This window comes from Sapajus apella, unplaced genomic scaffold (genome assembly GCF_009761245.1).
Source record: "Sapajus apella isolate SASKATOON/1434 unplaced genomic scaffold, GSC_monkey_1.0 scaffold24, whole genome shotgun sequence".
Taxonomy (NCBI): domain Eukaryota; kingdom Metazoa; phylum Chordata; class Mammalia; order Primates; family Cebidae; genus Sapajus; species Sapajus apella.
The window spans coordinates 16,438,916-16,464,690 of NW_022436964.1; the positions used below are offsets into that span (position 1 = coordinate 16,438,916).

A 25,775-nucleotide genomic window follows, 5' to 3' on the forward strand; every position below is an offset into this window, starting at 1 on the left:
CCAGTAATCCCAGCACTTTGGGAGGCCGAGGTGGATGGATCACAAGGTCAGGAGATAGAGACCACCCTGGCCAACATGGTGAAACCCCATCTCTACTAAAATACAAAAATTAGCCATGTCGTGGTGGTGTGCACCTGTAGTCTGAACTACTCAGGAGGCTGAGGCAGAGGAATCACTTGAACCTGGAAGGCAGAGGTTGCAGTGAGCCAAGATTGCGCCACTGCACTCCAGCCTGGCAACAGAGCAAGACTCTATCTCAAAAAAAAAAAAAAAAAAGAAACAAAGAAGAGGGGATTCGGTCATGAGGACTCTGCCCTCATGAATGGATTAACTCATTCATGGATTAGTGGGTTAACGAGTAACCATGGGAATGGGACTGGTGGCTTTATAAGAGGAGGAAGAGAAACCTGAGCTAGTGTGCTCAGCCCCTCGCCATGTGATTCCCTGTGCCACCTGGGACACTGCAAAGGGTCCTTGCCAGCAAGAAGGCTCTCACCTGATATGCCCCTGGACTCTGGAATTCCCAGCCTCCATAACTGTAAGAAATGAATTCCTTTTCTTTGCAAATTACCCAGTTTCTGGTATTCTGTTATAAGAAACCAAAAATAGACTAAGACACCCTGAGAAGCTAGGTAAACAGTCCAAGGTCATAAAGGCAGAAGGCAGAGGAGTTAGAATTCAACCTCAGGTAGTCTGAATGCAGAGGTCAATAAAGGTCAGAGAGTTCCATGTCCGAGTTCATACATAAGTTCATTTGAGTACACTGGCAGACATAAACACTTGCTTTTCTTAAACTACATTCCCTCTCTCTCCCTTCCACCCCAAAATATAGGTAGTAGAACCTGTGTAAGACAATCTGTATGAACAATGTCATCATGATTTAAAAACACTCCCAGCTCTATCCTTGAGATTCACATTGAAGCCATGGACCTCCCTGAATCTAACAGAACACCTTACACAAAGAATATGAACACATTTTGTTGACAGTGAAGTTTGCTGAAGGAAAAGGGAATGCGGAAGGGAAGATGAGCTCCGTCAGGAATATCCAGTACCATGCAGTGTGCTTGGCACACAAAAGGGGCTGAAAAATGTTTTTTGGAAAATGAAAATATGAGAGGTAGGCAAGGTGGGGAGGGGAGGAAGGGAAGAGGAAGGAAGGAAGGAAGGGAAGGAGGGAGGGAGGGAGGGAGGGAAGGAGGATGATTTGAAGTAGTATAATTTGAGGGAGGGAGGATGATGTAGGGAGGGAGATGGAGGGAGAGGGTGGGAAAAAGGAAGAAAGGAATAAAGAGGAGAGGATGAGAAAGGACAGATGACTACTTGAGCACATGCACAAGTCAGAGTCAAGAACCACTGTTTCAATTTGAATACCACTGTCAGTTACTGGTGAGTAGCAGAGGACGTACAGGAGTAGGAGGAGGGAATTCAGAAGGCCCTGAATTCCCCCTCCAGAACTGCACCCAAATGGACTCACCTAGCTCATACCCCTTTGCCATCAATTGGGTCCTAAATTACTGCAGTTACTTTTTCTGGAGGAAAAAAGAAAGATCTTGCTTTGGAGGACAAATGCATCCGTTCTCAGTAATTTGGTTTGGGAAGGAATGACCCTCCTCCTAGCTTTACTTAATGAGGGGAAGGAGGCTTATGACTGTCACTCTACCACATCCTCTATAGCCCCAGAGCATCAATGAGTCAGAGATAGTACAAATCCCAACCAAAGTCAAAACTTGTGATGTTTCCAGTTTCTTCTTGGAAAGAAAAGCTTTGTCTTCTGTCTTCATAGACAAGGCGGAGTAAGAGTACGGGGTCTAGAAATCCTGAAGACACTTGCTACCTGGACCAGACAGTCAGAAACAGAGAGCCTAAAGACGAAAGTGATACCATCAAAGGCAAAGCAGACAAGAGAGAATACCAGGTTAAATGGTAGTATAATTTGAGCGGCTGGATCACGGTTCACCTGAGGCCAATCTACTTCAATTATATGTGCCAACACATTCCTTTTACTATCTAGGCCCCATTGCAGCTAGTTTTCTCTCATTTGCTGCACAAAGATCACCAGTGATATGATCTCTCTGTGAGTCCTGATGGATCTTGCATTCTTTAATACAGGCATCAACTCACAAGGAGTTTTCCTTCATGCCAGAATATAAACCCCCAATGCAACCAGGGACTCTAAAAGAACTTGGAACTCCAAATGACAAATTTAATCCTCAGACAGAAACCAGATCAGAGATGAGATGACTGGATTCCCAGGTCTGGATTCCACCCTCACCTGTGTAGGGCATTTAGCTATGGGCTGACAAGATTTGTATTCATTTTTTCCTAGGCTCAGCATCTTACATCCAACTGCTAAAATAATATTTACTAGAGGATTTCATTGTAGTTAATTGACATCTTTTATGCTTCTGGTCATCGGTGTTGTCTATCTCAGATTTAAAACTTAGGCTGGGCCTGGTAGCTCACACCTCTAATCCCAGCACTTTGGGAGGCCAAAGCAGTGGATCACTTGAAGCCAGGAGTTGAAGACCAACCTCACCAACATGGCAAAACCCTGTCTCTAGTTAAAATACAAAAAAATCAGCCAGGCACGGTGTCACACACTTGTAATCTCACCTACTCAGTAGTCTGAGACATGAGAATTGCTTGAACCCAGGAGGCAGAGGTTGCAGTGAGCTGAGATTGCACCACTGCACCCCAGCCTGGGTGACAGAGCAAGACTTTGTATTAAAAAGAAAAACAAAAAACCAAAAAATCTCTAGAAGGAATCATACCTGCTTAACCCACTTCACATAGAATATAAGGGAGAAAACCTGCTGAAGCCTGATAAATACTTTTTAGTGCAGCAGCTGATGATGATCTTACAGCTTCAAGCAGATCCTGAGGCAAAGATGTCAGATTCCAACCTTACCTTGAACTACAGTCAACATTTTCCTGGAAGTCTTAAGTTAAACCCAGGACTGCTTCTTTCAAAGTTTTATTGAACAGTAGTGATGTTCAATGTCAAAATTACAGACATCTTGGGTTAAAATTAATTCTGCCTATCTGATATCATCTACCACCTGGGGGGTAATATAGGTCTCCCTCCCCACTCCCACCCCCACCCCCACACCAACCCACACAAATGACTTTCGTTTGGAGTACAATTAGAACTCCTACTCTCACAAACAAGGAATAGTGAAGAGATTATGGAGCTGAGCTGGAAAATCTGGTACCAATATTGACTAATTTATTCTGTGCAACCTTGGGCAACTAACCTCTCAACATCATACTTTTCTGTAAATATAATGTCAATAATAGTGCCTGTGTCAAATACTTCTGAAGCTTTGTATGATAATCAAACAAGATACTATAACACAGTGGTCCCCAACCTTTTTGGCACCAGGGACTGATTTCATGGAAGACAATTTTTCCACAGACTGGGAGAGGGAGATGACTTGGGGATGATACAAGAGCATTCCATTTGTTGTGCACCTTCTTTCTATTATTATAACATTGTAATATATAATGAAATAATTATACAACTCACTGTAATGTAGAATCAGTGGGAGCCCTGAGCTTGTTTTCCTGCAACTAGACAGTCCCATCTGGAGATGATGGGAGATGGTGGCAGGTCATAAGGCAATAGATTCTCATAAGGAGCATGCAACCTAGATCCTTCGCATGCCCATCTCACAGTAGGGTTTGCTCTCCTCTGAGAATCTAATGCTGCCGCTAATCTGACAAGAGGTGGGACTCATGAGGTAATGCTCACTCACCTCCTGCTATGTGGCCCAGGGTTGGGGACCTCTGCTGTAATAGAGTTCACTTGTAAATAAAAATGCCTAACTGAGTTCACAAAACTTTCAAGCAGCATCTTGATTCATCTTGTACATCTATCTTAGATACTATTTTTCCCTCAGGATGACAAATAAAGTGGAATCAGTGATATTTAGCAAGCATTTAAGCAGTGTTTCAACAGACCCAGCTCAACACTACCCTAGAAGGTTGGTGCTGAAATCCATTGTAAAACTTTTTTGAGCAGGAGAGCTACAAAATACATTTTGAAATATAAAGCACACACAAGAACTGCAATGTTCTTTCACTCCAGAAGTACCTTCGGGCCTAAGATGACTTAGCATTATCCTCCTTCATTTTAAAATGTTGTCAAGCACCAAGCTTCTCTGACGGTTTGACAAAGCACATGGTTCAGAGTTAAGCTGGGCTAAACTACCTTCCTTATATCTTTTTTATCACCAATAAATTTGACTAGTGACTCTGATATCCAAGAACCTCCAACTCTGTAAGTTATGTCTTTTCTGAAAACAAGATTGCAGGCCATATATTTATGTCCTGGTTCATCACAAAAAGAAAAGCAGTAGACAGTGATTCCAGAGACAACTTAACTCACCTGAACCTAACCGATATTTATTGGTTGTCTGGTAAATGCAAACCTCTATGCTGGGAGCTAGAGTCAGTCAAAGAGAGCAATGATTCCTGCCCCTAGTCAGAAAAGAAGTTCCAAGAGAGATGTTTTATTTTTAAATAAATAGAGTTTGATTATTTTTATCACCTTTATCAAGGTATAGTTACAGAAAATAAAATTCATCACTCTTTTTTTTTTTTGAGGAGTCTCGCTCTGTTGCCCAGGCTGGAGTGCAGTGGCAGGATCTCAGCTCACTGCAACCTCTGCCCCTCGGGTTTAAGTGATTCTCCTGCCTTAGCCTTCTGAGTAGCTGGGATTACAGGCCTGCACCACCACACCCAGCTAATTTTTGCATTTTTAATAGAGACAGGGTTTCACCATGTTTGCCAGGCTGGTCTTGAACTCCTGACCTCAAGTGATCTGCCTGCCTCAGCCTCCCAAAGTGCCAGGATTACCAACGTGAGCTACCATTCCTGGCCAGAATTCATTACTTATAAGTGTACAGTTTCATGAGCCTTGACAAATACGTATATGCGCGCGCGCGCGTGTGTGTGTGTATTTTTATGACTACCACCATAATCAAGATATACAACATTTTTATTAGCTCAAAACATATACCTCATGCCTCTTTGCAGTAACCAATGGGATTGATTTTTAAATTGAATATTTTAAGTCACAAGGAATAAAAGAGAGAGTTTATTTAACCAAATGGAGCCTCTGAAAACCAAAATTGAGATTAGAGAGGCAGGCCATGCTGTAATCCCAGCACTTTGGGAGGCCAAGGCGGGTGGATCACGAGGTCAAGAGATCGAGACCATCCTGGTCAACATGGTGAAACCCCGTCTCTACTAAAATTACAAAAAATTAGCTGGGCATGGTGGCACGTGCCTGTAATCCCAGCTACTCAGGAGGCTGAGGCAGGAGAATTGCCTGAACCCAGGAGGCGGAGGTTGCAGTGAGCCGAGATTGCGCCATTGCACTCCAGCCTGGGTAACAAGAGCGAAACTCCGACTCAAAAAAAAAATAAAATAAAATAGAGAGGCAGGCCATGAAGTCGATGTTCCCACCAGACAACAACTGCATGCCACATAGTTGAGACTGGGTGGCACCAAGACTCAGTGGCATTGAAACCCCAGCCTAAAGTGGCCTTGAATTCCCTAATCACACAGGGTGATGTTAAGGAGCTTCTTTCAGCACTAGATCCATCCACCACTGGTCAAAGTGACTTGTTTAGACCAAGAAAGGCCATATCAGTGGAAAGGCTGAAAATAGGCTGCTGGGCACTCTAAACAATGACAATGCCCTTCCAGAGACAGAATCTGAGTGTCAAAGAGTCCCTAAAAATACAGAAGATAAAAGAGAGCTGACTTCCAAAAAAGGTTCATCTTTCAGTTCTCATGGAAGGGTGATGATGACTATATATTTTAGCACTTGGGTTACTTAATGCTCATCAAAGTGTTTTTCTGACCAACTCAGATAGCAGAAACCCAAGCTGGCTCAGAAAAATTGAACAAAAGATGATTTATCCAGCATTTCCAAGAGGATTTATCCAGTATCTCCAAATTTCCTGCAGTTTATAGTCTTAAGTGTTACAAGTTATTCCTCTCACCCTACAGTTAATATGTGAGTACTCTTCACTAACTATAGACATGAGATCACTTTCTCATTAGACACCAACTCTTAGAAACACGCAATAACAAACTTAAACCAGTCTCAGCATCCTTTCCAATAGGTCAACACACAAACCATAAAGGAAGGCCAGGTTATGCATCTTGTAAATTTCTTGGTAATAAATCCAGTCCTCATTCAATTTGCCAGGGCAAGGAATAAACAACCTTGACCTTAAGTTCAGGCTGTGGAGTTTTTAATTCTCAACAAGGAAATAACTACTATGCAGTTGCTTCTTTTCATTTCACCTTGATTAAGCTGTATTTGCTAAGAGCATCAGTCCCACATATCATTACTAAAAATCCAACTCATTACAAACTCACCTAAAGGTAAATGAAAACCAAAAATCAGGCATAGTTTTATTACTTCCAAAGGAGATCGGGTCACTATGCACCGTTCATTTTCTTCTTATTATTTGGGTATGTTTTCTTTTGCAACCAAGTGATAGCAGCACCAAATTTCTCTTTCTACAAAAGTCAAAAGAAGCATGTTGATAGCTCATAGTAGTTAACTTTTTGAAATATCTATTGGGATGGAAGGAACATGGTAACAAAGGACTTACTGAGAAGGGGATGCTTGACTCAAGCCATAAAAGATAAGGAAGAACAAAGTGGGATTAGGTGGGGCAAAGGGAATACATTTCAGGGACAGAAATATGTGCAAAGGCACAGAAATGTGAGGGTATTGAATTTGGGGAGCTGTAAGCAACATAACATGCTTAGAGGGCAGGATAAGAAGGTCACAGGAGTGAAGTGCTTATAGTCAGGAGATTATGCATGTCATATAATCAGGAAATGGAATCTCCTGCAGGCATTCAAAGCCCACCAACCAATTTTAAACAAGGGAAGAAAGTGCGTGACTTTCTGCTTTAGAATAACTGCCCTTGAGATAGTACAGAGGTGAAATGAAGAAGAAGTCTAAAGGAATGGAAACAGTTTGACTATTACAATAGTCCAAGCAAAAGATCATGAGAACTAAAGGAGAAGTGAGAATGGAGAAAAAATAATGATTTTAAAACATTTAAGGGATCCCTGTAACAAAACCCAGGGATTAGTGATACATCTGGAATGAGGGGGAATTAGAAGTCCAGGATTGTTCCAAGGTTTATTATTTAGATAATAGGTGACTCACTCAGAGACTAAACACAGAAAAACAATTTTCAGGAAAAGTTAGAAAAGTTTCTATTTATACATGTTAAATTTGAGTTGTCTATAACAGATCTGTCTACTGATATCAATTTGAATATCGAAATCAGAGTAAAATTGTGTCTAAAGATAAAAGATGAAAATTAGAAGTGCCTAAAACTGACATGGGTCTAATATCCTAGGATATCTAAGGAACTTTTGCAAATTCATCAGACTAAAAAGGAGAACCCTAAATAGAAAAAAAAAAAAATGGTCAAAGACAGGAATAGGCAATTAGTAGAAAAGGAAACTCCGAAATTTCTCAAGCATGTGAAGAGATGCTCAAGCTCATTAGTAATGTGAGAAATGAAAAACTAAAATTGCAATGATATGTTACTCTGTATCTCATCTACTGGATAAAAATTAGAAGGCCAGACAACATAGAGTGTTGGCCTGGATTTGAAGATACAGAAACTTAAAGACTGTTTGGAAAATCAGGCAAGAGATGGGCATTCTGGAGTGCAATCTGACAACATTTAGTCAAAATTAACCAGATTAAGTATAGACAACCCCTCTGGCCCAACAATCCTGCTTCTGAATACACATGTTAAAGAGACTCTCACACACATCCACAGGGTGCCTGTCCAACATGATTCACTGCAATAGGAAGTGAGAAGCAGTCTGAGTGATCACTGCTGAGGGAATCAAGAGGCAAAATATCACGATGCTCTCATGGACAAGTAAGCAGCAGTCAGAAGCAACACCCTCAATGGACATACAGCCATTGAGAGGATCTTAATATGTGGTCTTTAGTGGAAAAAAGGTAAGAAATTAAATACAATCTTTTATATAGCACTAGTCACATTAAATAAAAACATATGCAAAAAATATATACACAAACAAATGGCTACCCAAGAAACACATTTATTTGTGGTTGTCTGTGGTGGGGCAGTCAAACGGAGAGAATAGAAATGCATTATCTTTTTTAAAGTAATCAGAAATGAGCCTTCCATCAGACCAATTATGAAAGAATTGTTCAATGATGAGTATGATGAACTCAACTCCCTATGCCTGAAGTCCAAAAAAAAGAGAAGAGGATGAGACTAGGACATAAGCAAATAGAAATTAGCAAAAAGATGAGCCATTGTGTCAGTTATGCTGGTGGCACTTTGTCACCTTCTACCCCAAAATCCCCACTTCATTAAATGGCCTGTTCTCTTCCCTAGGAGATGGAACTCCACAGGCTGCTGTCTGGCTTCCAGTATAATTTGCTTATAGGAGGCACCAGCAGGAGGTTGGAGGGTGAGAATAGAGACAAGTTGGGGTATTTCTCCTTCCCTGCCAAGTTCAGCTCCTGTCTGACAGCCTGCCTGTCACAACTCCAGACCTTGCTAGGCTATGATTACCCTGACCCCTCCCCTGGACCCTTCTGAGTTCTAGGGGTATTAACAGCTTTCTGCTACTGCTGGTGCTAAGGCACCTCCCCAGTCCTTCTTGTTTTTGTTGTTGTTGTTGTTGTTGTTGTTTGTTTTTTGTGGGTTTTTCGTTTGTTTTTGTTTCCTTAACTTAGACCAGGTAATTAAGTCACTATTACTAAATTCTCTTTAGTAGCCCTCTTTGAGGATGCCATCTCTCTCCTCCTTGATCCTAAATGAATCAGCTATACAGAGTTTCAGGGCAATAACTTATATGATAAAGGACTTTCTTCTTTTTTTCTTTTATTTTAATATAGGTTACATTTGAACATGTTTATCTGCTAAAGCAAAATAATTCCCATCATTCTGTAGCAGAAGCAATGCATGGGAGACTGAGTAATTAGATATTAGCTCACATCACTATCTTTCCCACTACTGTCATCCATCATGACCGACCGGGAGATGAAACAGCACAGATCTAAAGGATGCGGTAAGAATTGAGGTCACCACAGATCAGTAGATACTTGCATACTTGCAGGATTAACACTGTCTGGATTCCAAGGATGAGCTGAGTACGTTCAAGATAAAGCTACGGTACATATTGTAGATTGGGGATTGACAACAAATAGCTATAGACTACATTCTGAGGAATAAGTGTTTTCACATGTGTGGGTATCATTTCTAATCCCAGCATCACAGTCAGGTCCAGATGCCTGTTTCTGATCTTTGGTCCTTTCCCTAATCTCCTCCAAGAGTCCTTCCCTGAGTCTCCCATCTAAGCAAGATGCTCCATACCCACCAATGAGTATTGTACCAAGTTCATTTCCCCTAGCCTGTGTTACAATTTGTGTTTCTGTTTTCCTTACATGTTATTCTTTGTCTTCCCACTCAGTTGTAAGCACCACCATGGGGACTGTCTAGGACATAGGAGGTCCTTAATAAATATTTCTTGAGTGGATACATGGTGAACCATAGAGGTGGCAAAAGACCAAATAGAGGGTAGATGAGCACTAATGCTTTTACCACCATGTTTATGGGTGGTGGACCTTGGATGGCCTTCCTCATAGTCAAAACATACTTCTTAGATCTGGCTTCTTGGGATGTATTCAAGGATGTTAGCCTTGTTTGAAACTGTAAATATGTCTGGTGAGTAGGGCTTGAGTCTGTGTGTTTGCCTTGTTTTGCACAGTATTCGGCACTGCCCCAAGCACAGATGGGTGCTTCATAAATATTATTGAAGGATGATGACACGAAGGATTATTTAATACCTCCACATGGGGTGGAGATGGACCTCAGGCCACAAACATACTTTGAATGTGTTTTACTTCTGAAATCATTTGAACCAAAATGTTTCAGCAACACAGATTCATCTGTGACCACAAATCAGACACGTTTAGAATGACAAAGCCCCAAAAGAATGCCATTTTCAAGGCTGAAACTGTATTATTCTGGGGTAAATGGAATCCTTGTTTTAGTGGCACTGTAAGAGTAGAAATTAAAGACACTGAAAATCTTCCCTTGGGAAACCACAATTATCTGTGAACAATGAAAGTTTGTCTGAATAATTCATCAGCCTCAAGGGTACAGGTCTACCCTTATTCTGGAATCCCAGGAGTTTAGGCAAGTGTGTCATTTAACGGGTCTCAACTCTGTCCTCAGTTGTTATTCTTCCAGGACCTGACATTTATGGGCACATTCCTATAATTTTACTAACTTAAAAAAAAATAAGCTGTATGGGAAACCACTGTCAAGGTCAAAATTTTGAAGCTGCATTAATTTTACCTAGGAAGAAAGAAGCTTATAAAGTGTCCATCATGAGAATCCACCTGGGACCTACACAACAGATCAAATACCCAGAACAAATCACGACGTCAGAGCCCCACAGAATTCTGAATCCCAACCAGCAAGCATGAATAATCCTTTTAAATGGTCACTTACTTATCAGAACAGGTCCTTTGTGAAATTTCTAAGCAAGGCCTCTGGTTTCTGACTGAAACAGAGATTTATGGGGAAGTGGGTGGGTAAAGTGAAATCAAGAACTACTGGGAAATTTCCACCAGAAACAAGGACAAATGGTTTTTGTTGTCAGAATAAAACTAGCCACCCCTAGCCATGGTTAGGAAAGTTACTGGCTAGCCCCTGGGAGAGTTGGACAATATTCTCAACTGATTTATCAGGGACCCTTTTGATCCAATTATAGTTACTGGGCAGACACAGTAATATCCTATTATCAGAAGACCTACTTTCAAATCCTGGGTGAATTTCTAATTCACCATGTGATCTTGTACAAGTTACTTAAGCTCTCTGATCATTGATTCAACATCTTTACTATGGGGAGAGTAATGCCTATCCCAATTACCTCAAGAAATGATTACAAAGATCAAGTGGGATGATAGGTGTACAAATTCTTTCTAAATTATAACATTCTATATAAATGGAAGGGTTAAATGTATATAGAATGTTATAATTCTATATAAATTATATACAGAATGTTATAACATTCTCCCGTATTATTAAATACCCTACATATCTCTCAGGATCCTATATGACTCTAAGTTCTCAATTTTTAAAAACGGTCCCATTTTTGCTTTGTTCCCCACAGTTCTACGGAGTCTTTTTTTTTTTTTTTTTTTTTTTTTTAAGGGTGTAAGCAAAAGTAAATGGGAGAAAACATGTAATCACATACCACTCTTTGGTGCAGCTAGGCAAGAATTTTAAACTGAGTTTAGTTCACCATCATGGACTTGATGTCCATGTCACCTCAGGGAGACAAGTAGAGTGGGAGGCATCCAAAACGTAGATGATTCTTCTCCCCTCTAGTGAAGAATACAAGGTCTATTTACAAAAAATACTACCAGCAAATAATTGGAAAATTAAATTTATAAAACATTTACAATAGCATCAAAATAAAGAAAATACCCAAAAACAAATTTAACAAAAATTGTATAAGATCTCTACATTAAAAGTAATGAAATACATGTAAGAGAAATTAAAGAAAACCTAAATAGAGAAATATACCACATTCATGTATTAGAAGACTTGATATTATTAAAATACAATTCTCCCCAAATGGCTCTATAGATTCAACATAATCCCAATCAAAATCCCAACAGGTTCTGGTAGAAATTGAGACGTTGGTTCTAAAATGAAATAAAATGCAGAGGACCTAGAATATATAATTTTCCTTTAGTTTGACAAAGAAGAAAAACATACTGGAAACTGTTTTCAGTGTAATATTTACATAAGAATCAACAGATAGATCAGTGATACAGAATAGAGAATCCTGAAATAAATCCACATATACATGGTCAACAGGTTTTTAATAAAGGTACCGAGGCTATTCAGGGGAATGAAAATTCTTTTTTAAAAATAGGATTGGAACAACTGGATATGGGACATAAGTGAACCTAATAGCGTTAGTTAGAGCCCTACTGAGTGAATCTCTTGTTGGGTACTTTCCATGCACTGTCTCATTTCATTCTTACAACAAACCTATGAAGTATCATTTTTCTATTTGTACAGAGCTTATAAGGCTATAAGCTAGCATTTGAACATAATATAATCTGACCTCAAAACCCATGCTTTTTCCCCTCACTTATACATACATACTTTCAAATTAATAAGTTTTGTTGCTAAACATTTATGTCATATTTACTATGTACCAGGCACCATGTTAAATGCTCTACATGAAACAGCTCATTTGGACTTTATAACAATCCATATGAAGATCCTATTATTACCCACATTTTACAGATAAGAAAACTGAGGCACAGAGATTACATAAGTCTCCTAAATTCACATGGCTTGTAAGTGGCAGAACAAAGAATTATGCTCAGGACACCTGATTCTCCAGCTTCTACCAGTACACTATACCATGTTCCCATGCTTTCAGCACATTCCCAGATGGAACAGGGGAGAATGAGTCCCAGCAACCAACAAAGGAGACATCGATGTCAGAATCTACCATAAAGTTTTTCACGGTGACATCCTTGCTTACCTGTCCAGGGCTGTGCTGGTTGGCATACTCCTCCCAAATCCACGGATCCCCATCTGACGGAAATACGGAATGCAAGAAAGGTTGGCAGCAATGATGGCCAGGGAGTCAGAAGGGCTCACAAAGAAGCCATTTTGGCCTAGGATCATATAACGGTCCTGTAGGAAGGAATGTGTGAAAATGATCAGACAGAAGCATCTGCTGCTAACAGCCCTTTCCCATAATCATCAGAATCCACTTTACTGCCATCTTACATTTAACAACCTAACAACTTGAATGAGGCCAAAGAGAGCATGGGAAACATTCCTCTAAATCCCTGAGTATCAAGGGCCCAGAATCTTGACACATCAGGAATATGTTGCACCTGTTGAAATGTGGATGACTACCTCAAGCTTTAGAAGCCCCCAAATACTTAATTCTTTCTTTCTCCTAAATGTAATAGAGAAAAATGGTTCTTGTAGAAATAGCTAACTTCTTAACATGGTGCTTTCCACAATACCAGCCATAAATAAAGATTTATTGAATAATATATATTTTTAAATAAACAACCTTTTATGCCATAATGTAAATGTGGAGCTAAAAAAAGTAATCACTATTTAATTGCAATACTTAGCCATTAAACAGAAGAGCAGATGCAAAGCCAGTTAGGGCACACATGTCCCATACATGTTAGCTCTGGATGTGTTCATTCTCTGCTTTCTAGTGTATGGCTCATTATATGGTCAAAGGGTCAGCAGAAAGAGAGCTTTCCTGCTTACCCCATCAGCATCAAATGCAGCTCCAAATCCATATTCTCCTCCTTTCATGGCTTCCAGAAGAGTCGTTGCATATGTCAGGTTTGGGTCAGGATGCTGCCCTCCAAAGTCTTCCAGAGGAACACAGTTTATTGCAGAATTGGCTGGGGCCCCCAGCTCATCACACAGAACTTTTCTCACATAAGGTCCCATAACTAAAAATAGATACACAGCAATATGAAATATTTGCAGAACGTTCTCCACAGAGTATTTTGTTCTGAATAGTATAGGAAACACCATTTAAAAACCCAGAAGAAAAAGATAAATTTACAGGCTTTTTAAAGACACAATATAGAACAATATTTGCTTTAACTACTATTTATTGAGCATCTACTATGTGCCAGTTACTCTGTTAGGAATACTCAAGATGTATTCAATCATCTAGTTACAAAAATTTTTTCTCCTAAAACTTCTCTAAAATGTTGCCAGAAAGAAATCAGCTACGTAACAATGATTCATTGTTGCTTTTCATGTTTGAAAAGCTTTAGCTGAATATACTCAAAAGCATTAAAGGGCTCTAGCAATGTTCTTTGTCTCTGCAGTCATCTGGACTCTGCCAAGTATATAATTAAACACTATAAGCCACTGAAACATATAAAAACAAGCATATTTTACCAAAATAAATGCTAAGGAATAGTATTTTCCAGTTCAATAAACATTATGAAGTGCCTAACATGGAACTGCTCTGCTAGGAAATGAAGGGATCATATTGAAGGGACGTAAAGCATATAGTTTCTACATTCCTGGTCTTGTAATCTAGTAGTGGGATGAATCAAAGCTGCAGATCAATGACTACAGTGGTAAGACCAAACAATGCACGTTGAAATAATCATATCCAATGGCTTAAGAGAAGCAATAACCACACATAAGACTTCAAGGAAGATGCAGCATTTCTGGCAGAACTTGAAGGGATAATATAAAGTTGACAAGCGTTTGGGTTTGAAGTGGGAAGCCCATCTAAACAGAAGGCACATTATGAGCAAGTGAACAGAGCCTGAGGTACAACACAAGGCACATTTGGGGAACAGCACATAATCCTCCTAGCTGAAATGTCTGAGAGATATTGCTTTCCACTTATTTTCCACCAATACAATACACAATCATCTAATAGTGAACATCTATTAATTGTGCCTGCACAGCACACATTTCCCCTTCCTCTGGATACAGCATTTGGGATTTCTATTGGAGAAATACTATCTTCCCCATCTCAGTTCATGAGGTTGGGTATGGCTAAATCCCACTTCCCCAAGGCTAAGGAGGTGACCTAGGTCTGCCCAATCTGACCTAGGTCCTCCATCTCCTAGACAGAGTAATTGATCCAAAGGTGGATATGCAATTTAAGCCAGACAATGAGGCTGAAGCCCAGAAACATGGCTCATACTATTTGGAAAAAGAAGCAAAGCTATCTTTCCTATAGGCCAGATAATGCTAAGGCAAGAATCTGAAAGTTTTTTTCCTGAGGAATATGATCAGCCCAATAAAATAGAACAGCCTAGGCAGAAGCCTTTAGAGTAAAGCCCATGGAGGAGAAGACCCCAGCAGGCTCAGAGCCCCCAGCAGGTTTTCAGTGACTCATTCTTAAATATGCCAGAAAGCCAAGAATCATCAAAATTTTGAGGAATGTATTTAAGGTAAGGTAAACATAAACAAAAAGTAAAGAGAAATCTGGAAGAAACAGAAATTATACAGGGAGAAGAAAACTTTTTAAAATATATTGGTAATATCCTAATAGAGATTAACAAGATAGAGTAGAATGGCTAAAATGGAAAATACTGACAGTACCAAGTACTGGTGAAGATGCAGATAAACTGGAGCCCTCATACATTGCTAGTGGTGCAAACGGTACAGTTATTTTGGAAAATGGTTTGGCCATTTCTTATAAAGGTAAATATACATGTATCATATGACTCAGCAATCCCATTCCTAGATGTTTACCCAAGACAAATGAAAACATACAGGTTTGTTCATGAATGTTCACAGTATCTTTCTTTGTAATAGCCAACAACTAGAAGAAAAAGAAACCTAATGTTCATCAACCAGTGCGTCAATAAATAAATTGTGGTATATCAACAACATAATAAAATCAAACTCAGCAGTAACAAGTAACAACTACTGATACATGCAACACCAAGAATGTATCTCAAAATCCTATGCTGAGTGAGAGAAGCTTGAAACAAAAGGCAACATGTTGTATGCTTCCATTTGCATAACTTTCTGGAAAATGCAAAACTATGGGGGCAGAAAGCAGATGAGTGGTTGCCAAGGGCTGAAGATAAGGGGAGAGGTTTGACTACAAAGGGCTGCAAAAAACTATCTGGGGTGATGGGAATATTCTATCTTGATTGTGATAGTGGTTCCATGACTGTATATGTAACCACTGCATATGTATATGTATACAGTTTGATAAGGTTTGACCAACCAGGAGTGAGTTTTACTATATATAAATTATACCTCAGTATACCTAAGTTTAAAAAGATATAGTATCCATGAAACATAACTAGGATGCTATTTTTAAAAGAGAGAATCTTTGGAACATACAAACAAAAGTTTTGGGAAAATAAAAATATAATGGTAGAACTGAAAATCCTAATGGAAGGACTGGAAGATAAAGTCAAGGAAATTTCCCAGAAAGTGAAACAAAATAAAGAGATGAAAAATTGGGAAGGAGAAGGGGAAATAGAATAATTAAAGGATCAGTTCAGCAGGAACAATAACCAGAATGGTTACTAAATAGTAATTCAAAAACTTTTCCAGAATTAAAGGGCACAAGTGTTCAGACTGCAAGGGTCCATCAGGTATTCAACATAATAGAGACAGAATCCCACACTGAGATCCATTATTGTAAAACAGAGGAACACTGAAGGCACGTCAAAGGTCCTAAAAGCTTCCAGAGAAGAAAATGGAAACACAATGGATTAAAAATCAGAACAGCACTGGATTTCTCAAGTTCAACATAATATCTATAACACAGTGGAACAATGTCCTCAAACTTCTGAAGGAAAATAATATCCAACTTAGATTTCCATATCAGACAAATATTAATCAAGAGTGAGTACAGAATAAAAGACCTTTTCAGATATACAATGACTCAAAATATTTACCTACTATGAGCTTTCTCTCACTGAGTTCTTGGAGAATGTGTTCCTCCAAATTGTAAGAATAAATCAAGGTGGCAGACAAAGAAACCAGTAAATAGGACATTTAACATAAGATATGTGTAAAAACAATTGCTACCATCATGATAAAAGGAGATTCCATGATGACAGCATGCTCAGAGAGCAACCAGTGCAGAGTGGGGCAGACCAAAGGCTCCAGGAAAATGAAGCGAAGGAAGATTTAGACACTGGGGGAGAGCTGGAGGATTAAGAGTGGTAGATACACTTGATTAAAACCAAGCAATGAGAAAACAAGGCAATTGCTATTTCCAAGGAAATCAAAAAGTTGTACTGTAAAGGAAATATAATTCTAGCATATTGCATGGCTCAGCAGTGTTTTGGTAATGTAAACACTAGATACTGATCTTGCCAAACTGATGATCTAATTAAGGAAGTATGCTTGGATTTGGTGGGTGGAGAGGGTAAAAAAGAGCTATAGTCCAGTTTTTATCATATGAATTCAGTAATGCTCAAAACTGAAAAAAATAAGGGTCTGTATATTCATAATATTTAATGATAGGGAGATAAATACAAAAAAGAAAGGGCTGAAAAAAATGAAAAAGTTTAACTCTGGAAGGTAAGAAACTGGGGAAAGACAGGAGTTGGGTAAGATTCTTTTCATAATAAATCTTGACTATTTACTTGACTGTTTATGCCATGCATATGATCAAATAAATAACAGTTTTACTATGCTCCACACTCATACATGCATAGCCTCAAACTCATTTGTTCAACTTTTGTTTTCATTTACATCAAAAGACAGAAATGAGCCCTGAAGTTTTCCAGAGCATTCCAAATATCTGAACACACACATGTTGTATGAATATCTATGAATCCAAATTTCCTCTTAACCTCCAAAACCCAACATGTGTAGAGGTCTCAGTATTTCTTGCCTCCTGATTTGGAGAAAACCATTAACTTACCTCCATGCATCGCATCAACTCGAATCTTCAATTGGCTGGGCCCAGTCAGCAAACTCTTGATGGCATGAAAATCAAAGACAGTCCGAAGGAGGTTGAGATAGATATCCACTGGGTCCACTATCTCCACTAAAGATAGAAAAACAAAGGAAAATGTCATTGACTGTACCCATGAAAGATACTTGGAAGCATAAAAAGAATCACTACCGTTGCAGTATGAAATTTTGATAATAAGCCCATCATATCCCCACACATGATGTGGGAAGTAAAGTGCCCATTTGTTGACAAAAATCACAAATCAAGGCGCAATCAAGATCCTACAAACTTTTCAGGTGCTCAATGAGTGTAAATGATACCAAGCTATAAATTCTTCTTTGCAAGGAAAAAATCAACCACAAAAATGTATTAAGATAAAAATGTACCCTGTTACTCCTGCCCTCACTTCCCCTCCCCCCAAAAATGCACACAACACACATCTCAATGCTTAGAGGCATTTTGGCATATCCAGTTGCCTTTCCTGTGGGGGTTGGCCAAAGACTGACTCAGCTGGTATGAAGCAAATCAGCAAGTGACCTCAGTAGTGACCCCTATTTTCCAAATGTCATTGTTCCTACGAGATTCAAGTGCAGAATTGGTGATGAATATATTCCTGAGTTTGAATGAAATCTCTTTCATGCCCAAACTAGCGCCCAATTTACAAGTGAATGGCAAATATCTAGAAATTCTCATTAAACACAAATGCTCTCCAGTTTCTAGTACTACCCAGTAACCAGGAATCCAAAAAGTTTTATTCATTTCTTTGACATATCAAAAAGCCCAGAATACATTACACTTTTCATACTTGTCAATCAGTATATAATTAATGCTCAGAAAGTACTTTCCCAAAAAGTAGTAAATATTCTTTAGGTGCTAAAATTGGTCCAGGAGCCCTGCTTTTTAAATTCATAGCTAAAGTTTGAAACATATGTATATTGCTTTCAAATTTTTCAAATACATACTATTTTGGAACCCTGAAATACTTTCAAACTTGCACTAAAGTTATTACCAAAGATGGCCCACTTTCAGTAATTTTTACTAAATCCAGGTGTGATATTTAATGGATGACACCTTAATATGCCATATAATATTATCCCTTCATCTGGTCAAATACATGTCTAAAAATCTATTTTCTTGCACTTAAGTCAATGTAATCTATGTGTCCATTCAAATATAATTATATTTGTAACATGGATACTTTTTAATTATCTTTTCACATGAGCATAATAATCTATAAAGTAATTAAAGTGTACACCTAACAATGGTTAAAATAGTAAATTTTGTTATGTATATTTTGCCACCATAAAAAATTAATCTGTAGGCTAAAAGGTTATGCCCTGAGTACTTGGGAAGTTTTACTCACTCTACATTATAGGATAATACTTTTTGACAATTTCTGGTTCTTCAGTTCTTGAACCAATTGCCTAAATACATTTGACATTTACAGTAGATAACATACAGTACCAAACAAATACGAAAAGGGAGGGAGCAAGAAGTCAGTAAAAATTGAAAATTCACATCAAATAGTTCTTGCTCGTGACACTTTAAAGTGAAATGCAAAGGACTTACTTGTTTTCAATTAACACAAGCTTTACTTAACACCTGAACCAGTGAGACTATAGCACATAAATTATCCCAAACGATTATCTCCAAATTCTTGGAAGCCAGGGAATCCCTCCATCCAAATCCTGGAATCGCTAAAATTTTAGAAACCTCATGCCAATAGCAATGTGGCTGCCCCAATGAGCCTGAATGAGAGCTCATGAAGATTCGAGTCTCCTGGACAACTATAAAAATTGTGAAGATACCAAAAATAAGCCCAGTCCTTCTAAGCATATGTAATCAGCATATTGAAATAATTTTGCTTAATATAACGTATCCCTTGCCTTCAATTGTCCAGCCATCCCACGTGTGTACATGTATATGCCTGAGCATTCTCCCAGCTAGATTAACAAAAGCAGGCACTGTTGCTTCCAGTGAGCATCATGGCTTTCTATAAATTTCTGCTCACTACCTAAGCAAACAACTGACTCAAAACTTCTCAAGAAAGATTTGGTAACATTGGGCCAATACTGTGACCCCCACACAATCCATTTTAAGCTTTTCTCTGTCTCCGAAATATCACATGGACATGAACCAGGTATTTCATCTTTTTTTTTTTTTTTTTTTTTTGAGATGGAGTTTCGCTCTTGTTACCCAGGCTGGAGTGCAATGGCGCGATCTTGGCCCACCACAGCCTCCGCCTCCAGGGTTCAGGCAATTCTCCTGCCTCAGCCTCCTGAGTAGCTGGGATTACAGGCACGTGCCACCATGCCCAGCTAATTTTTTGTATTTTTATTAGAGACGGGGGTTTCACCATGTGGACCAGGATGGTCTCGATCTCTTGACCTCGTGATCCACCCGCCTCAGCCTCCCAAAGTATTTCATCTTTTTGACTAAGTTAAATACTTCTAAAATGAGGATACTATTTAACAGAAACTGTATTCAAGCTTATAGGAACACTAAAAAAGAAAAACATGTTAGATCTATTGCTATTACATGCCTTCTAGGAAAGAGCAATTGGATAAAACATGAGGGGAAAAATGATGTGCACATAGATGGTATTAATGTTGTCATTATATGGTTTAAAATTAATCTATAAAATAAAAAGCTATTTTCTGGGTACTGTAGAAGTTATATTTGCTTTACAATATAAGATAATATTTTTTACAATATCATTTGGTTCTTTAATTTTTGTATCACTTGCCTAAATATATTTGGTAGTTACTGAATTCCTTTGTAAAATCTCCCAACACAGTTCTTGGTATAGGGCAGGTGATCAATAATTATGCATTCAATAAGCTGATACATAACCCCATTGACTTGTTACATTTCTTCTTAACTAGCTAAGGCATTCCAGCGTCTTCACCTTAACTGCTTAGACAAGTTTTGGCAATTTACAGCCTATTCTTGGAATGTTATAATGGAGTCAACCATAAAACTTTTCCTATGTTGAAAATGGTATCAAGTTTGGTAAGCGGTTTTTGAAAGTTTCCAGTTCTGAATATCTTGGCTGCTCTCATGTCTTCTCTCTACACCATGTTCAATTTACACATATTTATCAAGAGCCACCCCTGAGATTGACAATGCAATAATTTTTATGAGTGTACTTCCCTACAGAAACCAGTCAGCCCCATCCACGTGGTTACTCTGACTTGTTCAAATAAAATCTCTCTGTTACCTCGGAATGGTTTGAATTTATTCTCTAGGTCAAATTCTTGTCTTCCTAGTCGAGATAGGTCAATTCGGAGATCAGGACATATAGCATACTCCTCAATTGTTTTGCTGATCTGGTAGATTTTGTCTGAGACAACATCTGGTGCAGGACCTAAAATTTGAACACCAAATATACATGTTTTTAAAAGTCTCATGAATTGCAAACAGAGAAATGTTACCATCCTCCTCCACCAGGCAGAGCAAGATTCATTTGTTCTCTAAACAACAATCAATGGTTCACATTTCAATTAGCCTTGATATTTTTTACACTGTACTCATCCACTATGGGAGAAATTTTGTCAGCCTCACCTGTCCTGTGTAGACTAACAACCCATATGTTTGTTTGTTTGCTTTAATCCACTTCTAAGCAATGACACATCTTTCCTAAAAATAGTTTCACATCTGCCAGGGAGACCCAGTTATGTAATCAGCTTTATTCAGGCTATGAGACACAAACAGGATATGCATTTGACAGAAGTGAGGGATTCCAGATTTACACTGCAGTTTCGTTTCCCCAGTGCACCTAGAGGAAACTATGCTTTCTATTCCTGGCTCTGCTGCCTAATTGATGTGTGAGCTTAGCAGGGTAAGTTAATTATTTTCCCCAACTCACAATTTCTAGCCACTTCCCAGTTTCTAAAATGAAGCTCAACTAAAAATACATGATGCATTTCCTCAGAAGGTCAAATTGACAAGTAGTATTAGACTTTAAATAAATTAAACATGAAATCAATACTTGTTCACCTTTTGGGGTTTTGCTCTTTTTTACTTTGTGTATCTTAATGCAAGCAATTTTAGTTTGTTTTTTGGGTTTTTTTTTTTTTTTTTTTTTTGCAACAAGTTTGGGAAACAAGTAGATTGAAAGATCTAAGGTATAAATGACAGATAGCTTTCTGTATGAATCTTACTTGTCAACTATACTGTAACTTTCTACTGAACAAAGATTGTTTCTTGATTTTTTAAATATCTTAATCTGTAGAACTGTACTGTCCAATACAATAGTTACTAGCCATATTTTGTTGTTGAGCACTTTAAATGTGGCTAGTCAAGTTGAGGTGCACTGCAATTGTAAATGCACACCAATTTTGAAGAGTTAGCAGAAAAGTGTAGTAGATTGAATTAATTTTTATATGATGATGTAGTATAACAATATTGTAGATATAGTAGGTTAAATAAAATACATTGTGAATTTCACTTGTTTTAGATCTCTTTTTTTTTTTTTCTTCTGGAGATGGAGTCTCATTCTGTCTCCCAGGCTGGAGTGCAAGGGCAGTCTTGGCTCACTGCAACCTCTGCCTCCCAACTTTAAGTGATTCTCCTGCCACCGCCTCCTGAGTAGCTAGGATTACAGACACCCGCCACCACGCCCAGCTAATTTTTGTATTTTTTAGTAGAGATGGAGGTGTCACCATGTTGGCCAGGCTGGTCTCAAACTCCTGAACTTGTGATCCACCTGCCTTGGCCTCCCAAAGTGCTGGGATTACAGGTGTGAGCCACCGCGCCTGACGAATTTCACTTTTTTTAACATGGCTACTAAAAAATTTAAAGTATGTATGTGACTCACAATATTTTCCTGTTGGACAGCACTGCCTTAGAGTGTAGCACCATCACCATATCCCAATAAATGCTCATAAAAAAGAATAGCAAGAGTCCTATTGTATTAAGCGGGAGAGAAGACAGCTCAGAAGAGTTTACCAACAATTTTCTTGTTACGTAGGAAAAGTGAAGACCTCAAAGAAATAAACATAACCCTTCATTTCACTCCTTACCATATTTTACCCTTCGCAAAACTTAAAGAACAGGTAGTCTTGTTTAGTTTTTGCATTATTTTGTGCTTTTTAGATTACAATGCATGAATATCTCCCTACACTCCAGACACCACACTATGTTCTTTGGCTGTGTCCATCATTTTCAAGTCCCTGAATTTTAATACCAAAGCACACAGGTTTCCAAAAGTAAAATAAGTACTGTCTCTCTAGATAATTGTCTTTGATGCCATTCAGCCATCCATGCTGATAACTTCAGAGTTCACCAACAACTTCTGAATTCCTTGTCAATTTCCAAGTTCCTTGATATCTTCCACTCGACTTTCATCATATGCACCCCAAAACTATGTACAATTATAATATATATTAAAATAAATGTTTTTTAAAGGATATGGCACATCTATAGGCACTCATATGAAAACAAATTTTAAAATGCTAAAAAAAAGAATATCCAAAAAGAGATTTTAAAGTGCCTAAAATAAATAAATGAAAAATGGAAAAGCTAAAAAGCTTTCTAACTTGCTGTAGTCCCATTTATTTGTTTTTGCTTTTGTAGCCTGAGCTTTTGATGTGATATCCAAGAAATCATTGCCAAGGCCAATGTCAAATAACTTTTTCCCTATGTTCTCTTCTAGGAGTTTTATGGTTTCAGATCTTACATTTAGGTCTTTTATTCATTTTGAGTTTATTTCTGTATATAGTGTAAGATAAGGGTCCAATTTCATTCTTTTGCATTTTTGTTTTCCCAGCCAACATTTACTGAAGAGGTTTTGTTTTTTTCTTTCTCCCTTATGTCCTCTTGGTTCCCTGGTTCAAAATTAGTTGACTATGTATGTTTTGATTTATTTCTGGGCTCTTTATTCTGTTCCAATGGTCTATGTTTCTGTTTTTATGCCAGTACCATAGTGTTTTGATTACTTTAGCTTTGTAATGTAATTTTAAATTAGCAAGTGTGGTACCTCCAACTTTTTTTTTTCCTCACCATTACTTTGCTTTCTTTTGTGGCTCCATACAAATTTTAGTATTGTTTGTACATTTCCATGAAGGATGTTATTGGAATTTTGACAGGGGTTGTGTTAAATCTGTATATTGTTTTGGGTAGTGTCAATGTTTTTTATAATATTAGTGCTTTTGATCCATAATCCATGAGCACAGGATATCTTTCCATTTATTTGCATCTTGTTCAATCTCTTTCATCAATCTTTTGTAGTTTTCAATCTACAAATCTTTCACCTCCTTGAAAAATTTGTTTCTAAGTATTTTTTGATGTTATCATAAATGGGATTCTTTTCTTGATTCTTTTCAGCTGGGTCATTGTTTATGCATAGAAATGCTAGTGATGTTTGTATGTTGATTTTATATGCTGCAACTTACTGAATTCATTTATTAGTTCTAAAAGAGAGAGAGAGAGAGACAGAGAGAGAGAGAGAGAGAGAGTGTGTGTGTGTGTGTGTGTGCTCTTTGGGATTTTCTATATATAGAAATCCCAAATCCCTATATACGACATGATCTATATATAGGATCATGTCATCTGTAAATAGAGATAATTTTACTTCTTCCTTTCCAATTTGGATGATTTTATTTATTTTTCTTGTCTGATTGTTCTTGCTAGTACTTCCAACACTATGTTGAATAGAAATAGCAAGAGTGGGTATTCCTGCCATGTACTAGATTGTGGAAAAGTTTTCAGTTGTTCCCAATTGATTATGATGTGAGCTGTGGGTTTCTCATAAATGGCCTTTATTATGCGGAGAAACTTTCCTTCTATACCTAAAATGTTAAGAGTTTTTGTCAAGAAAGAATGCTGAACTTTGTCAAATGCCTTTCCTGCACCAATTGATATGATCATGTGGTTTTTATCTTTCCTGCACCAATTGATATGATCATGTTGTTTTTATCTTTCATTCTGTTGAGCCAGTTTTTGTATGTCAGGGATAAATCCCACTTGGTCATGATGCATAATTTCTTTGATGTGTTGTTGAATTTGGTTTTCATCAATATTTATCAGAGATATTGGCCTGAAGTTTTATTTTCTTACCATATGTTGTCTGGCTTAGGTGTCAAGGTGATGCTGGCCTCATAAAATGTGTTTGGAAGTATTCCCCGTAGCTCTAAGTTTTGGAAGAGCCTAACAAGTATCGGTAATAATTATTCTTTGAATGTTTGACAAAATTCGGCCATGAAGCCATCTGGTCTTAGGCTTTTCTATTTTGGAAAGTTTTTCATCACTTCTTCAACTTCTTTATTTGTTGTTGGAGTGTTTAAACTTTCTGTTTCTTCCCAATTCAATCTTGACAGGTTATTTTTTCTAGAAATTTATCCATTTCTTCTAGGTTCTCCAATTTGTTAGCATAAAATTGTTCATAATAATCCCTTATGATCATTTTTATTTCTGAGGTATCTATTGCAATGTCTCAGCTTTCATTTCTGATTTTATTTATTTGAGTCTGCTTTTTTTAGTCAGTCTAGCTAGGAGTTTGTAGATTTTGTTTATTTTTTTTTTCAAAGAACCAACTTTTGATTTTATTTATATTTTCTATAGTTTATCTATACTACATTTTATTTATTTCTGTTCTAATCTTCATTATTTCCTTCCTTTTGCTCACTTTGGGTTTAGTTCATTCTTTCTTTAGCTCCTTGGGATATAATCTTAGTCTATTTATTTAGATCTTTTTCCTTTTTTAATGTAGGCATTTCTTGCTATAAACTACTCTCTTAGAACTGACTTTGCTGCATACTGTAGGTTTTGATACATTGTATTTCCATGGTCATTAATCTCAAAATATTTTTTAATTTCCCTCTTGATTTCTTCTTTGACCCATCTTTGACCCATGAGTTCTTCATAAGCATGTTGTTTAATTTCCACATATTTGCAAATTTTCCAAGATTCCTCCTGTTACTGATTTTTAACTTCATATTATTGTTGTTAGAAATAATACTAGACATAATTTTAATCTTTTTGAATTTGTTAAGATTTATTTTGTGGCTTAATATATAGTCTATCCTGGAGAATCTTCCATGTATGCTAGAGAAGAATGTATATTCTGCTGCTGTTGGATGAAAAGTTCTATATAGGTCTAGTAGGTCCATTTGGTCTAAAGTGTAGTTCAAATTTAGTGTTGTCTCGTTAATTTTTTTGGCTGGTTGATCTCTCCATTGTTGCAAGTGAGGTACTAAAGTCCCCAACTATTGTTGTATTGCTGTATATTTCTTCTTTCATGTCCATTAATATTTGCTTTACATATT

The 25,775-nt window shown here is 37.8% G+C and overlaps 1 protein-coding gene across 3 annotated transcripts in view; it reads right to left on the reverse strand.

Annotated features, from left to right (window-relative positions):
- Positions 1–25,775, reverse strand: part of PGM5 (phosphoglucomutase 5) — a 175,004-nt gene that overhangs the window by 127,860 nt on the left and 21,369 nt on the right. For 2 of the 3 annotated variants that reach the window (XM_032290966.1, XM_032290967.1), the window contains exons 3-6: positions 20,729–20,875; positions 17,476–17,601; positions 13,362–13,552; positions 12,607–12,761 (exon numbers count right to left, since the gene is read on the reverse strand). In XM_032290966.1, the coding sequence (XP_032146857.1) occupies positions 12,607–12,761; positions 13,362–13,552; positions 17,476–17,601; positions 20,729–20,875 (619 nt within the window). The remainder of the gene's footprint in view (positions 1–12,606; positions 12,762–13,361; positions 13,553–17,475; positions 17,602–20,728; positions 20,876–25,775) is intronic. The other variant, XM_032290968.1, reaches the window with a different exon arrangement.